Source organism: Protopterus annectens, chromosome 1.part0 (genome assembly GCF_019279795.1).
Source record: "Protopterus annectens isolate FY-2018-M chromosome 1.part0, PAN1.0, whole genome shotgun sequence".
Classification (NCBI taxonomy): Eukaryota; Metazoa; Chordata; order Ceratodontiformes; family Protopteridae; genus Protopterus; species Protopterus annectens.
Genome location: NC_056725.1, coordinates 695216851 through 695230245, shown reverse-complemented (window position 1 = coordinate 695230245; position 13395 = coordinate 695216851). Strand labels below are relative to the sequence as shown.

At 38.4% G+C, this 13395-nt stretch overlaps 1 protein-coding gene across 1 annotated transcript in view; it reads right to left on the bottom strand.

Annotated features, from left to right (window-relative positions):
* Window positions 1-855, bottom strand: part of LOC122794098 (microtubule-associated proteins 1A/1B light chain 3B) — a 329470-nt gene extending 328615 nt beyond the window's left edge. The window contains exon 1 of the mRNA XM_044062248.1: window positions 643-855. Coding sequence (XP_043918183.1) covers window positions 643-682 — 40 coding nt within the window. The 5' untranslated portion in view covers window positions 683-855. The remainder of the gene's footprint in view (window positions 1-642) is intronic.
* Between the last annotated feature and the right edge of the window lie 12540 nt (window positions 856-13395).

Genomic DNA, 13395 nt, shown 5'->3' with positions numbered 1-13395 from the left:
ATGACACAACTGAGCTAAACCGCCATTTAACAACCTCACTATTATTAAAACTTGCACTTTCCGTTTGACTAAAGCAATGTTGTCGCACCTCTTCTACTCTCCAGTCAGTGAGTGCATAAGAATACCAAGTGGAACTGCTCAGTTTTATCTTCTACTACACTGCATATATCCAACTTTCTACACACTTACTGCTATTAAATATAACATGACACTGCCAACCTCAGCAGCCTTTGTCCCTACCATGGCTTTGAACTGAATGCCCGAGTAGTCATCAGACTGGACCCCATGCAAATAAACGAGTAGGATCACTTACTGACAAATTATACCAGAACACTACCACTACAGACTTATAGTTAAGTTGTCAGTGATGTTTAAAACGAAACTAACATTTTTTTTCCTAATACCCTCAGTCCATACTTAAAGCAAAGCTTGACATTCAAGTATCGTCATGTCATATACCACCCAACCAAGAATACAACTTTTAACGGCCTTCCTTTATTCCTATACACAAGGTGTAAACTGCACTCCAAACTGGACACAAAAAATAATAATCTTAAACCTCTCCGCATTTACCCCACCAGTACCATGAGCTAAATGTCAAACTGTCACAACAATAACAACGCAATATACCCTATCACTTACCAAAGGTACGCCTCTGTTTGAAGGTCTTTTCAGAAGGCATCGCCTAATAGGTTTCTAATTTACAACAACGTAAACAGAATCGTAAAATAAAATGCAGTATTATCAACGTTTAACTTTAACGACTACAGTTTGACAATAGCAGAAAATAATGCTTCCTTGTTAGAGTGACAGAAAACACAGCTTCACAAAACAACAACTGTCAGCTGGTCAATGACGTCAGCGCGCCACCCGGCACCCAAACAACCATACTGGGAGTGGCGACACTGCGTCATGATGGAGGACTGCTGCAGATTGGCAATGAGTAGACGGTTACCTGGTCTATTACCGTTCACTACTCAGGAATGGGGCAATTTCTGGAAAGGTGTACTGTAGTTAATATCCCTAGTACTGTAGAAAGTACACTTTAATCGCGATACCTGTTTGGCTTTTGTTTCTACTGAACGGCCTTCCCGCAGACCATAAATCTTACTGAAATGCATATATACAGAGCACACATCTCAAATGTCTGATTTTATAGAGTGCCCCTGATTATGTCTCTTGTAATGTTTGCCCTTTCTCTCATAAATGTTTTGATTTTCTAGTAAATCGCTAAGCATTACAGTCAATAACGTCAAACGAGAGTTTCATACTTTTTATTGTTAAGAAATATAGATGAAAAACATACTGTTTCACTGCATCTGTGTGCTGTTGTAGCTGTATTTTTCATTGATAGTGTTTTCATTACTGTAATTGCATTTTTACTGAATTACTTAACTGTAAACTGCTTTTTCATACTGAGTTGTATTTTCTGTTTGTGAGTGCTCTATCTGTGCTTTTCTGTGCATTGTTTGTGAGTGCTCTATCTGTGCTTTTCTGTGCATTGTTTGTGAGGTTTCTCTAGTCAGGAGCATAGTCTGGATAGAGGCCTGCTGTTATCCAGGCCTGGTTGTTTTGTTTGTTGAATTTCCTGTGTTTCTAGCAGTCATCTTCTGCTGATAGTGTCTTATTTTCTCTGTTAGTGGCCGTAACAGGGTTGCCTGACCTTTTCTAGCACCAGTGATTAGTTGAAAGATCAGGGACTAGCAGGACTGGGTAGTAACTCGAGCTTCTAGTTTCTTCCATCTTTTCTGGTATTTAAACACTGTCTGCAGGGGGTTGTGCTTGTGCTTGGTTTTTACCAGGTTGTGGAGTGGTGATTCATCACTGGGACAAACCAGAAATTCCCTAAGACTCCTAGCGCAGAGTAAGTTATTTCTTACACCCCTTCAAGTAATAGTCTACATATCCTGCCAGGGGCTTAGTCTTTGAACCCCTGGTGGCAACTATGGGTCTGAAGGGGGGATTTTTGAAGGCTCCTTGTGGCACTTGGAGATACCAAAAAATTGATGGAATAACACAGAGAAGATAGGGGAGGTGACTCTAAGTTAGACATAGAAATTAAGGAAACTAAATGGCAACTTAGACTGAATGCCAAGGTGGAACTTGGAATTAATTAACATATTTATATAGCCAACAAATAAATCCAAATCAGTCCAGAAGTTGAAAATGTTGAAACACAGGTGCCCAGTAGGAAGGTAGCTGGAATAAAGAAGCTGAACCACAACAAAGTAAAATCTTCTTTTTTTAATACAAAATAATAAGTGCTTTCACAGTAGTAACCATTGCTTCATCAGACAGTTCATTCAAACAGCAACAACACTTAAATACTTTAATTCATTACTAAAACAACCAATCCTACCACTCAAAGTTAATTCAGCACTCCGCAATCATTTAATTACTATGGTTACGTTTTGCCCTTAGTTAATTGCTGAAGTCAGAAAAACTCTGTTTAAAAACCACATGCACAAATATAAAGACAAGAACGTGGATAAATATAAATAAAATACATACAAAGTCAATGAATAAATAGATATACTCATGTTCCCCATTTAGTAACTACTTATATGCATAGATATAAGCATAAAAATATATATAAAAAAATATATTTAAAAGTATAAGCAGTACACACTCAAAAACTTAATGAATACATATATTCTGCCTAATAAATGCACGTTGTCCACCTAGTAAATACATATGGTTTAATGCATACATCTCAAGAAATCTTCAATACATACATCTCAATGGCATATGCTATAAGCAGTTGTCAGGGGTTGCCATGGGCACAAGTTGTGCCAACACATATGCAAACTTGTGTCCATTCCCTAGTGAATTGGTTATGGTTAACCGGGAATATGAACATCTATTAGGTAATCCCCAAATAGCCTTTTATAGGCATTTTGTTGATGATGAACAACTTAAATCCCTGTATGCATACCTAAATACTATTAGTGACTTTTTAAAATTTACGATGAACTGTTCTGAGATGAGTTTAGACTTCCTGGACATTACCATATACAGAGAAGATGACCAATGGTCTATGAAATTACATAGGAAACAATGTTACAGACCATCTTTTCTACACAGAAACAGTATGCATAACCCTAAGATTTTTCCTAACATAATCAGAGGTCAGGCAATGAGAACATTTTGCATATGTTGTCAGGAGGAAGTGTATAGAAATGAGTTAAATAAGCTAAGAACAGGTTTCATTAATAGGGGGTATAGAGAACGTGAAATTGATAAGGTGTACCATAATGTACACAAAGAAAGTAAAGGTAAAGATAAGCCCTACTACTCAGATAGAGTAGGTAGTGACAGGGTAGGTATTAGGAATAGTGTATTACCATACATTCTGATGGTTTTGCCATATACAAGGGATGTGAAAAGGTTTGAAACCATCATACGACAAAATTGGCATATGTTAGTAGATGAGGATACTACCAACATAGTGGATGGGCAATTACATTTTACATTTAGAAATAAGAAAAGTCTGAAACAGCAGCTTTGCTATCCAAGGACACCTGCTCTGATGGATAGCACAGTGAATGGGACCCATAGATGTGGTAAATGTACACAGTGCATTTATATAGATGAATCAAGGTTTTTTAAGCACCCTGAAACAGGGCATCTATGGAAGCTAAGGAATTCTGCTGATTGCAATAATAAGAATGTAGTGTATGTAGTACACTGCACAACATGTTTCCATTTCTGTGTTGGCAAAACTAACCGTCACCTTAGGGAACGGATAAGGGATCACCTTTACTGCACTAGAAAAGGGCAACTGTATAGTGCTTTGGCTAAGCATACATTGGATAAGGGGGATGACCATATATTTTTGTTTCAGGTTTTACACATTCAGAATGTCAGCAATAGGATGGGGGACATTGTCAATACTACTGAAAATATGGAAGTAAAATGGATTTTGCATTTAGGAACACATAGAGGGTTGGGTTTGAATGATAGTGTTCCATTGAAGCCAGTGCTAAAATCTAGAAGGTTAAAATAAAATAAAAAATAATAATACTATTTTAACAGGAGAAGACTACATAAACACATGCAGGGTTTTGGGTCAATATGACAGTATTTCTTGAGCTGCTTCTAGCATAGATATCATTAATAGACAAGCATTTGTTGAGATGTATGTATTAAAGCATATGTATTTACTAGGTGGACAACATGTGCATTTATTAGGCAGAATATATGTATTCATTAAGTTGTTGAGTGTGTACTGCTTATACTTTTATATATATATTTTTATATATATTTTTATGCTTATATCTATGCACATAAGTAGTTACTAAATGGGGAACATGAGTATATGTATTTATTCACTGACTTTTTATGTATTTTATTTATGTTTATCCACATGTTCTTGTCTTTACATTTTGTGCATGTGGTTTTTAAACAGAGTTTTTCTGACTTCGGTAATTAACTAAGAGCAAAACATAACCATAGTAATTCATTGATTGTTGAGTGCTGAATTAACTTTGAGTGGTAGGATTGGTTGTTTAATAATGAATTAAAGTATTTAAGTGCTGTTGCTGTTTGACTGAACTGTCTGATGGTTACCATTGCAAAAGTGCTCAACATTTTGTATTAAAAACAAAATACTTTGTTGTGGTTCAGCTTCTTTATTCCAGCCACCTTCCTACCGGGCACCTGTGTTTCAATATTTCTATAGCCAGTGTGTTAAGACAAAAGAGGAAACTGTGTTAGGTTATGGACATGCATGTGAGTACTATGGAATTACTGTTTTTAGAAACATTGTTTACTGTGATTTTGTTAATTCTGTAAGACTGAGTCACAACAGAATATATAACTGATGTGCAAGTTTATTAGCACAGTTTCTTGAAGTTTTATTTATTTTTTTATTTCATGCATTTTTATGTCTGTATTATTTGAGCTAAGTGAAATTAGCAGTAAAATTGAAAATGTTTAGGTATGACAAGGGTTAAAGTTCTGAAGGCACTGGAAAAAAGGAAGTGATGTATAGTATTTAAGGTGTGTTTGAATGAAAGCACATGACTCTGATGATGCCTTTTGAGGTGAAAGTGCTTAGTCATAGTGTTTTGCTGTGTCTTGTGTATTAACTATTAATAAACCAGCGTTTTTAGCATGAAGCTCGTGTATGCCAATCAAATTCTTTTTGTTTTGTTTAGTCCTGATACAGATTTGCTGTATCCAGGACTGTTTGTAAGCTTCTGAGCCTCCCAAGCCTTTCTGTGTTGGAGGGAAGCCTTCTAGCTTATCAGTGGGAGTGGTAAGCACTAGGTAGCCTATCTACCACAAGAGGAGTGGTTTCTGGCCCAGAAATTGTAGTTTATTGAATGTTTGGGCAGTTTTTCCATCCCTTTCAACTTTCTGGTTTAAAAGCCCACGTTTGCATGGGTTTGCGCTTGTTTAAGATCCGCTCAGTGGTGCAGAGCTGATGTAAACTATTACTGGTGCCAGAAAGTCTGCTCTTCAGTTTTTCCCTTAGATCTTGCTAGTTCTTTCTCTCTCTCTTACACTTCAGATAGCCTAATCGCTTTGCACTTCCAACAGGTTTTTGTAGCAATTATTATAGCACACCTAAGAGCCATCAGCACTAGTCATTCTTCACGGAAATAGCTCCAGTACTTAGTAGTTATGACCACCCCTCCTGGCATGATTAAAGGGAAGTTCCCTGTGCTTTCTCCTATTAACATGGTGCACTTGGGCATTCTGAGGCAGTTTAGCAACTGCCTCATGTACACAGACAACCCTGTCCTCTTACCTCCCAACACTCAGACTTGTGAGAGATGTACTTATATCACCAAATTGGAAGCTATACACTGTCCAGCCAAGACTGGACTAGCTGGTCAAGAGGATGAGGTCAACACCTGCACCACACCACATGGAACACATAGCCCTCCAAAACACCCACTATCACAGCTCTCACATAAAAACACAAACCACACACCCACCTTTGCAGAAGCACTCAATAGAAATTTACCCAAACAGCAGAGGCCTCCAAAACAGAAATGCACTCTACCAACATAACACGGCCCAAACCACAGGACACATAGCTCGCCTCCACAGTGTGCCCCTCAACCTAAGCCCCATAAGGCTAAACACTTTGCCCAATACACTAATCATAGGTGACTCAATAGTGAGGCACACAGATGTCCCACTCATTAGGTTGAATAAAGAGAAAGTAACAGTCAGCTGTCTATCAGTTGCCAGAATCCGACACATAACACACACAATCAGGTCACTCCACAACAAGTACAATTATGACTCTGTCATTGTCTATGTGGGTGTGAATAACCTGAGATGCACCTCCCTGGACTACATGAAAAGATACATGGTGGAACCCTCGGATTATGTGGCCCAAGCAGGTATGACACTAGCCCTGAGCAGTATCCTACCGTCACCCAGAATGATACAAACAAAAATTGACTTCAACAATTGGCTAAGTTTCTGGTGTCATTCTAAGGGAGTATCTGTCTGCTTGGGATAACATGATTGACAGACCTTGATGCTTTGCCAGAGATGGCCTACATCTATCACCCCCTGGGTTTCTGGGTACTGGCTAAGGCTCTTGCCACCCCTGTAGTGCCTTTTTTAGGCGGAGTTCCAAAGACCAAATTACCACCATAACAGCTATAAATAAATGCAATCTGAGGGATATGCTGCTCAATGCTAGAATTCTAAATCTCAAGATGCACTCACTCGAAGCAGTCCTCAAAATGGAGAACATCGACATTTGTGCTGTAATGGAGACCTGGTTTAATGCAGTTGAAAGCACCCCTGCGCTACCAGGCTATAACTCATTCCACACCTTTTGACCCCGAAACATGGACCAAAGCTCCAAAGGTGGTGGGGTCTCCATATTCATACAGAATATGCACACCTCCAGACTAGTAGCCCAGCGTAATGCATCTGAGGTACTTCAGGTACAACTAACATTGGGTAAGACTGCGATCCAGGTCCTAGCCTGCTATAGGTCCCCAACCATGTCCCTAGACTCTCACTCCACATTCCTAAGCACCCTGGAATCTGTCAAGGTCCAACCCAACACTCTCATACTAGGAGACTTCAACCACCCCTCCATCAACTGGGAAAACTACTCAAGCATCAATGCACTGGCCCAACACTTCCTGGAAGTCATCCGTTCCAATGCCCTGGACGAGCTCATTCTTACCCCCACTAGAGGAAGCAACATCCTTGACCTGGTTATTACTAACATGGGCAACCATTGCTCTACACCAATAGTCAATTTCTCCCTGGTTAGATCCGACCACAAACTAATCACCATGGAAATCTACATCTCTCTCACACCCCTCGCAAAGGTATCCACCATGAAAAACTTATTCAAAGCTGACTTTGGACTCCTAAAAATAGAGGTGGCTAACTTCACGGCACACATGCCAATGGAAAATAGATGCATGACTGCCGAATCATACACCAATGCACTGTATGAACATGTACATAAATGCATGGAACTAGCCATACCCAACCATTAACCATTTTTTTACCATTAACCATTAGGCCACCCGCAGAACTAAGACACTCTCCTCCAAAAAAAGGAAGCCAGTCTGGTGGTCCCCTGCCATCAATAAACTCTACAATAGAAGGAAGAAACTGTTGTAGAAAAAGGTGAAGTCCCAAGACTGGAAAAATTCCCTGATTAGCCTCAACAAAAAAGTTGAGATCCCTCATCAAAACCTCCAAAGCCAGCTATGAAGGCAGAATTGCAGCAGACACTAAAACAACCATAAAGCCTTTTTTAGTTATATCAAGAGTCTCCATGGCAATACCCAGATTTGCTCTGCACAATGGTACCTCCTATACTGAGCCAACAGATGTTGCCAACATACTGGCCGACAGATTCAGTGCCAACTTTACCCCCCCAAAGGACCAATTTCAATACCAGAAGAATGCCAGGCACCCTGCATTACTGCAGTACAGGTTAAAGCTGCATTGTCTAAGGCCAAGAATACAGCTTCCATGGGACCCAACAATATCCTTAGCTGTGTTCTATATGAATTACAAAGTGAACAGGCACCACATCTGTGTGATCTGTTCACTCACAGCCTCACCTCAGGCTTTGTCCCTACCGAATGGCGCACTGCTACAGTCATCCCTCTCCATAAAGGAGGAGTGACTACAGACCCTGGAAATTATCAGCCCATTAGCCCGACGAGTCTGATATGTAAGGCTATGGAGTGCATCATTATGGACCTAATTAACAGGGATATAGGGAATCTCCAAACTGTAGATCCCATGCAGTTTGGTTTTGTGTAAGGTAGATCATGCCTGCTTAACCAGGTTGACTTCTTTGAGTCAGTCACCAGAGTGGTGGATGAAGGTAAGGCAGTTCATGTAGCCTACCTCGATCTGGAAAAGGACTTTGATACCATTCCTCACTCAGGAATTATTGATAAACTCACCAAACTAGCCATAAACCCATATATGGTTAGGTGGGTTGCAAATTCGCTCACAGATAGAACACACAGTGTGAAAATAGCAGACTCCAAGTCAGACTGCCGACCAGTCACGAGTTGAGTCCCACAGGGATTGGTCCTGGGTACTCTCCTGTTTGGCATCTACTTCTCAGAAGTCCAGGCCAACACGGAGGGACTCTGGCTGACCAAATTTGCAGACGACTGCAAGTTGGGAGCCATTATTAACTCCCCAAGTGATGCAGATATCCTACAGAAAGGCCTCACTGAGACCAATGACTGGTGTCAAAACCATGGCCTTAAGCTTAATGCCAAAAAATGCATCATCATCATCATCATCCCCTTTGTTTAAAACTCATCTCCCACTAATTACCACATCCATGGGAGCCCACTAAATACTGAAGGTGTTATAAGAGATCTGGGGACAAAAGGTTGACAGCAACCTATCCTTCGACCACCACATTGCCACTGTAGTCAGAAAATCCTATGTGGCACATCTCATCAACAAGGGTTTTGCATCCAGGAAGAAAGAGGTAATAATTTCTCTCTACGCTTCCCTCATTAGAGCAGTCATAGAGTATAATGCCCCATTTGGCATGTACCTCACTAGACACCTGCTACAGCTGGAGAGGCCACAAAAGTACCTCATGAAGAGGATCCTAGGCCCATGTCCTACAGAGACAGACTCAAAAAAACTCCAGCTATTCTCTGTCTCATATCGTCTACTAGGAGGCAATCTCTGCTTGACTTACAAAGCCATGTCTGACCCAGCTCTGTTAGAAATGCTACATCTAAAGAAATCCCAATCCCTCTGTACCACATGCTCCAGAGACCTCATCCTCATTAACACAATCAACAGAACATGCTGGAGGGACAGGTTCATAACCCAGCGACTACTGATGCTCTGGAATAGACTTCCCATACATGTCCAGCAGAGCATCTCACTAGCCCTCTTCAAGAGAAGTTTTGATGAGTGGATGGGAAATAGAACGTTCACTCCAGTGGCTCTACTTGATAGAGGCACTGGGAACTAATGACAGGAGGCGCAATGCCAGGGCACTTCTATGGGTAGGCTTGTAAAGGCCCCAGGCCCATTAGCCAAGTACACACCTATGAACGTTAATATTTAAAAATTGCTTCTGAGTTTGAATCTGTGTCCCCACGTTATTTTTTGCTTTGTACCCGATTATTGAGCAAATAAGTTCAGAGCTATGATACAGAGAGAGAGAGAGAACTAAAGTCGAAATGATGTTTTCCATTAAATCCTCGTAGAAAACAACGTTTAATTGCTACATGTGAAAATGTCCACAGAAAACATCTGTTGACCACATTGGGATGTTGCATACATCTCCAGACAGTTGTCTGGCTCAAACCTTTGTCCGTAACCCTCTGCCATGCCTCCCCATGGCTTTGTCCAGAATCCTTGTGCTAAGGTTTAGAGATCTGCTCTTAGCTGTTCAGAATTTCACAAAATGTCTAGATTTTTTGCCTTATATTTTTTGGTCTGAACTTCATCAAATTTATGGTTTTCTGGCAAATCACTTAGAATTACAGACAGTGAATAATGAGTTTCGGACTTTATAGCCTTCAGAAAATATGTGCTAATCCAAAACCCGTTACTCCAAAAACTTTCTGTATTAGTAAGAGCAACATTTAAAATATGTCCCTAATTTTAAGCCTTTGTCTCCCCATTATTTTTGTCTTTGCCTCTGATTCTAGTGCTAAGAAGTTGATAGGTATGCCTTTGTCCCCTTATTAATGTGGTATCTTCAAAAAGTTTAAAACATTCCAGAACAGAAATGTTTACTTACATCTTAACAATGCAAGTGAACTGGTTTAATGTAAACCTTTTCAAACATAATCTGAACCACAGTGGTAAAGGGGCAAGGGTAATAAATGAAAAAATAAGTTATATATACAAGGGGATCTGCATGGTACTGGTATTATCTCACACCCTGGGTGCTCTGAGGCAAATGCCTGAAGGAAAAGTGCCTTGCAGTCTTTGATAGTGCAGTAATATCAGTACTGTTGTTACCTCCAAGTGCATTTAGTACTTAATATACGATAATTACCTGTTTTGTAGTGTATTTTAATGTAAAATAGCTCCTGTATCCATTTTAACTAATTGCTTGATGTGTGGTGTCATAACTTTTTTACTGCACCAAATTTCTGGTATGCATTTTTCAGGGTAATGATTTAAGGGCATTTCTGTCATACTGTTGTGTGCTACTGCGCAGTCCAGTTTTATAAATAAATGCTAATACTACACAACATCTAAATGAGTTTTGGCAGGTGAATGAGTCCATATGAGGGGACTTGCATATCAGAGGCACAGTGCTTTACAAATATACTGTTTTCCAGGTGACACAGTCTCAAAAATATTCACAAGAGTGCCCATTCTGGTGGCAACTCCAAGAACTGAAAGGCACAAGTATATGCAAGCAGTAATGCACCCCCATCAGTTTTAAGTTGATTTAGCTGATATGTTTATTGCTCCATAAAATATATATAAGGGTAATTTATTTTGGTGGTATCTCAAGAACTGAAAACCATACATCCGAGGGTGTAGCTAGGCATACTCTTTGTACTCTACTGAGTACAATTTTCTATACATTACTAAGGGAAACCATGGCTTTTTAGGCCAGATTTGTCACCTTTACTTAATTGGAATCTGTGATATTGTTTATATGTGTTTTATTTCTATTTTAGTATGCATTTGTAGACATGCAGTGTTTTAATTTCCTGTATCTTTGAATCTTTATATTTAACTGTTATGGCAAACAACTGCAATTGCATATGTGTGTGTGTGTGTGTGTGTGTGTGTGTGTATATATATATATATATATATATATATATATATATATATATATATATATATGCGTGTGTGTAATTTGACTCTTACTTATTTTTAGTTGCTATAGGAACTGTTTTTCCTACTTGTTTTTAGTTGCTATAGGAACAGTTTTTCCTTAATGTTATTCACTTCCTGACTTTTCCTGCAATGCTTAATTTTTGTTAATGGCATTTATGCTTTCGCTTTCTTCAGGAGGTCATCTTTACCTTCCTGAATATTTATCATTCCCAATCAGGTATTGCACTTAAATTTAATCTTTAAGTACTGTATTATTCTAAATTTTGCTTAATGTGTCACAACCCTCGTTCCTGTTTTAATCAATTTTTATAATTATTTTTGCACACTTAGTAAAGTATTTGAGCTATTTCTTGTATTTAGAGTTCTTTTTTCTTTATTTACTGTTTTTTTCTTTTTTGTTTTTCTTTCTTTCATTTATTTATTTATTTTTTTACTATTTTTGTGTTTGATAGAATTCCTTGTTAAATAATTTTTCATAATGGTGACTGTTTGACAGATCATCTACAGTGTGAGGGAGGAATTAGTGATTGAATGTGAGGTCTAGATGGCCCCTGCACTAGCTTTCTCCAGTACATGGAAGAAATCTGACGGACAAATACCTATTAATCTGAGTGGTCAACTTTCTTGTCCATTTTATAAGTACACAGACAAACATATATGTATATATACACACACACATACATATTTTATTATTTTATACGTGTGTGTATATATATATATATATATATATATATATATATATATATATACACACACACACACACACACACATGTATTACACATACAGACACGTATATATGCATATTTATATATATCTAGGTGTTCATTTAATTGCAAACTCAAAATATTGAAAAAGGGAAATTGCCCTTTTCCCACTACTGTGCGAACCCAGAGTTGATATATACAGTTAAGAAGAATTGGGGGTGCACACGGTCTTGCCCCCGCATTAAAAGGGTTTCAACATTTTGAGTTTCAATATTTTGAGTTTTCGATCAAATGAATGACACTTACACACACACACACATGTATAAATATATATATATATATATATATATATATATATATATATATATATATACATTTTATATATAAACATATATATATATATATATATATATATATGGGTCTACTTTTCTTTATCAAAATTTCACAATCTTGAAAAAGAAAAGTAAAACCACACTTCCGTGAAAGTGCACTACATCGAAAGTGCACTTTCACGAAAGCCAATTCACTGAATCAGAAAAAAAAATAAAAAAAACTACTGTAAACACTATTTTGCAGGGGGGCAAGCCCCCCTGTGCCCCCTACACAGCCCCCTACTTAAATATACTAACTCCAGGATCGCACTACAGTGGGGAAAAGGATATATTTCCTTATCCCCACAGTAACGTGCTTCGGCGAATTGTCTTTCACGAAAGTGCACTTCTGATGTAGTGCACTTTCGCATAAGTGGGTTCGACCTTCTGTTTCTCGTTGAACTGTGTTTTCGACAAACAGAAAGAGACCCATACATATATATATATATATATATATATATATATATATATATATATATATATCTATATGCACACACACACACACATACTCACATGCACTTATGTATTGTAATATAAATGTAGATAGGTGTGTGTGTATATATATATATATATATATATATGTGTGGATTTACTTACAACTGACAAACCATACAAATATCAGCAATGTTAATGTTGACACCCTAACATCGACAAAAAGCAGTGACACACTAATGCACATGCTCTGAGGAATAACTCTGGAGCATGCAAATTTTAAAACATTTTTTTTTTTTTTTTGCAGGGGGCAAGCCTCCCTACATCTCCCACATTTCCTGCTACGTATTTATTCCTACTATGACATTGCACAATCTACAGGGAAAATAATTGATAAAGGATAACTTATTATTCCAGGATAAAAATCCAAAGGGGGATATTCCAGAGTGACTCTGTCACCGCTGCTATTCTGCCTTGCCCTTAATCCATTAAGTTGTCTACTCAGCGGTTTAGGTCATGGCTATTCGGTGGCTCCTAGAAAGCAACAAAGTGCAAAGATTTCTCATCTTCTCTTTGTCGATGATTTGAA